At 38.5% G+C, this 3,872-nt stretch overlaps 1 protein-coding gene across 1 annotated transcript in view; it reads left to right on the top strand.

Annotated features, from left to right (window-relative positions):
* LOC107756037 (mucin-22-like) overlaps positions 1–1,947 on the top strand; it is a gene marked incomplete at its 5' end in the record, with an annotated part of 6,743 nt that extends 4,796 nt beyond the window's left edge. The window contains 3 exons of the mRNA XM_016573014.1: positions 7–1,344; positions 1,399–1,854; positions 1,937–1,947. Of these exons, the coding sequence (XP_016428500.1) occupies positions 7–1,344; positions 1,399–1,854; positions 1,937–1,947 (1,805 nt within the window). The remainder of the gene's footprint in view (positions 1–6; positions 1,345–1,398; positions 1,855–1,936) is intronic.
* Positions 1,948–3,872: the final 1,925 nt, after the last annotated feature.

The following is a 3,872-nucleotide window of genomic DNA, read 5'->3' as shown; positions in this document are numbered from 1 at the left end:
TAACAGTGGCTCATACCTCAGAAGTCTCCACCACTGTCGAAAGAGTGACACAAGAACCTACAACACATGCTGACACTGGTTCTTCATCAATAGGAATATCTACATTGAGAGCATCTGGTACAACAGAATCAACATTTGCTCCCACTACAGCAGCACCAAAAACAGAGGGATCATCACCTTTACCTGAAACAGGTGAAGTAAAGACAACAACTGCAAGAACATCCGGAACTACAGAATCATCTGCAGAAGCCCCAACATTGTTGGTAGGAACAACAAGTGCAACTACTGCAGCATCAGCAGGAGTGACATCAGCATTGCCAGCAACTGCACTGGGCTCAACCACAGCAACAACTGTTAGCAATGAACCAGAATCAACCAAGACTACACTAGCTGAGGGTTCATCTACTGTGTTATATTCTGTGGCAGTAGATACAGTCACAACAACATTGACAACAAGCTTAGCAGAGTCTGCTACTGCACCCAAAGCTTCAACCTTGGTACCAGTGACATCTCAAGTCACAACAGAACCCTCATCAGCCCAAAAAGAAACTACAACATTAATGTCAGTGAAGCCAGTAACAGTGGCTCATACCTCAGAAGTCTCCACCACTGTCGAAAGAGTGACACAAGAACCTACAACACATTCTAACACTGGTTCTTCATCAGCAGGAATAACTACATTGAGAGCATCTGGTGTAACAGAATCAACATTTGCTCCCACTACTGCAGCACCAAAAACAGAGGGATCATCACCTTTACCTGAAACAGGTGAAGTAAAGACAACAACTGCAAGAACATCCGGAACTACAGAATCATCTGCAGAAGCTCCAACATTGTTGGTACGAACAACAAGTGCAACTACTGCAGTATCAGCAGGAGTGACATCAGCATTGCCATCAACTGCACCGGGCTCAACCACAACAGCAACTGTTAGCAATGAACCAGAATCAACCAAGACTACACTAGCTGAGGGTTCATCTACTGTGTTACATTCTGTGGCAGTAGATACAGTCACAAAAACATTGACAACAAGCTTAGCAGAGTCTGCTACTGCACCCAAAGCTTCAACCTTGGTACCAGTGACATCTCAAGTCACAACAGAACCCTCATCAGCCCAAAAAGAAACTACAACATTAATGTCAGTGAAGCCAGTAACAGTGGCTCATACCTCAGAAGTCTCCACCACTGTCGAAAGAGTGACACAAGAACCTACAACACATGCTAACACTGGTTCTTCATCAGCAGGAATAACTACATTGAGAGCATCTGGTACAACAGAATCAACATTTGCTTCCACTACAGCAGCACCAAAAACACAGGGATCATCACCTTTACCTGAAACAGGTGAAGTAAAGACAACAACTGCAAGAACAGAATCATCTGCAGAAGCCCCAACAGTGTTGGTACGAACAACAAGTGCAACTACTGCAGCATCAGCAGGAGTAAGCTCAGCATTGCCAGCAACTACAGCAGGGACAACCACAGCAACAATAACTACAACTGAAGATGTAGTGACAATGAAAACAGGCCTAGCAGAGTCTGCTACTGCACCCAAAGCTTCTACCTTGGTACCAGTGGCATCAGCATTGCCAGCAACTGCATCAGGGACAACTACAGCAGCTACTGTTCGCCGTGAACCAGAATCAACCAAGAACACACCAGCTGAGGTTTCATCCCCTGTATTACATTCTGAAACAGTACAAACAATGACAACCACAACAACAACAATGAAGCCAGTAACAGTGCCTCATACATCAGAGGTCTCCACCACTGTCAAAAGAGTGATACAAGAGCCTACAACTCAACCTGAAACTGGTTCTTTATCAACAGGACATACTACATTGAACAAATCTGGTACCACAGATTCAGGAATTGCACTGACGACAGTAGCAACAGAGGCCACAAACACTGATCCTCCTACCATTGACGAGGGAAGCATACACTTAAGATTCAGTCTAAATGAAACTTTCAGAGAAATATATAACAACCGATCATCCCCTGAATTCATTGCATTGGCATCACATGTGGTAACTGAGGTAAGTCTAACTTGTTTTACAAACATAAATGCCATTTACTTTTAAAAGGATATTTATCAAATCAGCTGGTACATCATGGTTACTTACAGTAACTCACGATTCATAAAATAATTCACCATTTATAACAACATTTCTGCAGATACAGTGAAATGTATTAGTATTAAGAAAAGTTTACTTTCATTACACTACTGTAAAGAGATCTATATGAAAAGCACTAGAAAAGGACAGTTCAAATACCAAAGAACTAAATATGAACACACAATACACTATATTGCTAATTACTGTTCAGTAAAAATAAACAAATAAATAAATAAATTCAGCATCCTCTGCCAAATTGCATAACTGTATTGGTAATGACCTTATTTGCTATACTATAGCAATATCTAATATCTAATAGTAATATCAATATCTAATTGTCTTCTGTCAAAAGGCTTTCTCTACCTCCCCTAGAAAATCATTGCTTAAAAATACAGTACATTGAGTACTTGGCTAGTTACGAGGGTGTACAACATGTGCTACAGTATTTACTGTACACAGAACAGTGAAAGTTATATTATCTACTACTATGTAGCCTACTGTAATTATACTGTATGTGTATGTGTCTGTCAAAACAGGTGAATTATGTTTAAAATTTTAAAGAAATGTGTCTTTGTTTCGAGAACTGAATGAATGGTTTGGGAAATTCGGGCCAAATGATATGTCAGTTACGATGTGTTTGCAATCGAGAAAAACGGCAAGACTAGTGCACACTACAAAGAAAGCATGTTTTATGACATGTTTTATGTCTAAGATTAGCCTGTGACAACGAGCCTAAGATCGTAGCCACACTCTGAGTACTCATAAACGGTACAACAAATTTCGAACTTAGCAGAGAAAATACTGTATATTTGTTCAATAATCTTAAATAAATTGAGAAAATCTTTTCCATGCAATTAATTTATGTTTGTACAACAACACTAGAACAAGCTATAGTGATATTGGAACTATCGATAAATAATTTAAACAAAGAGAAAATTTTGACAGTTTGAGCATTAATTAATTAACTAGTTAACTAACCAACCAACCAACAGTTTAATAAAAAATTTTTTTAAAAAGGTACAAGTAAGGAACCTACCATTTACTACAGCTCGGCTCCCAAACAGAAGTTCATGAACATCATTTTTTGAGAAGAATTTCGTGCTATTTCCAAGCCGGTTTCTCATATTTACTTCAATTCTGATAGTATGTGAAGGCAGAATTATTAATTGCAAAAGTCAAAGCGCCACTAGGTGGCTTCAAAAACCAAACAATGCTACCCCTGGCCTATTCATCCACCCATTCTCCAAACCGCTTGTTCTATGGTGGTGGGGATTCTATGGCTGGAGGCTATTCGTACCATGCTGGAAAGTTATTCCAAATGTTATTTACAGTAATAAATAAATAAATAAAATTATTTCAAGAAAATATTTTGTAATAGAAAAATAAACATAATTGAGAAATATTTCCTTTTATACTAAGTTAAAAATGACTGAATTAGCTTTTTTTTATTCACATGAGGGGAGTGCATATTATTATTGTTGTTATTATTATATTAGGATAATTCTCATGCTGTACTCTATTTTAGGTAAAATTATCATATTTTTCATCACATGCAGATAAACAGAATTTACAGGGCAAGCTATCTCAGAGGATACAGGCGCTGCAGAGTCAACTTTTTCACGTAAGCATGACAGCTGTGGTCTTTCAAATTCATCATAAAGATGTCCAGGATGTTTTTAACACACTGGGAGACACTGGGGGTTAAAATGATAATTTTCTTATTTCCAGGAGGGGCTCCATTAAAGCTGACATGACTCT

Source organism: Sinocyclocheilus rhinocerous, unplaced genomic scaffold (assembly GCF_001515625.1).
Source record: "Sinocyclocheilus rhinocerous isolate Xijiao unplaced genomic scaffold, SAMN03320098_v1.1 scaffold3610, whole genome shotgun sequence".
NCBI classification, from domain to species: Eukaryota; Metazoa; Chordata; class Actinopteri; order Cypriniformes; family Cyprinidae; genus Sinocyclocheilus; species Sinocyclocheilus rhinocerous.
This window is presented reverse-complemented; position numbering and strand designations above follow the sequence as displayed.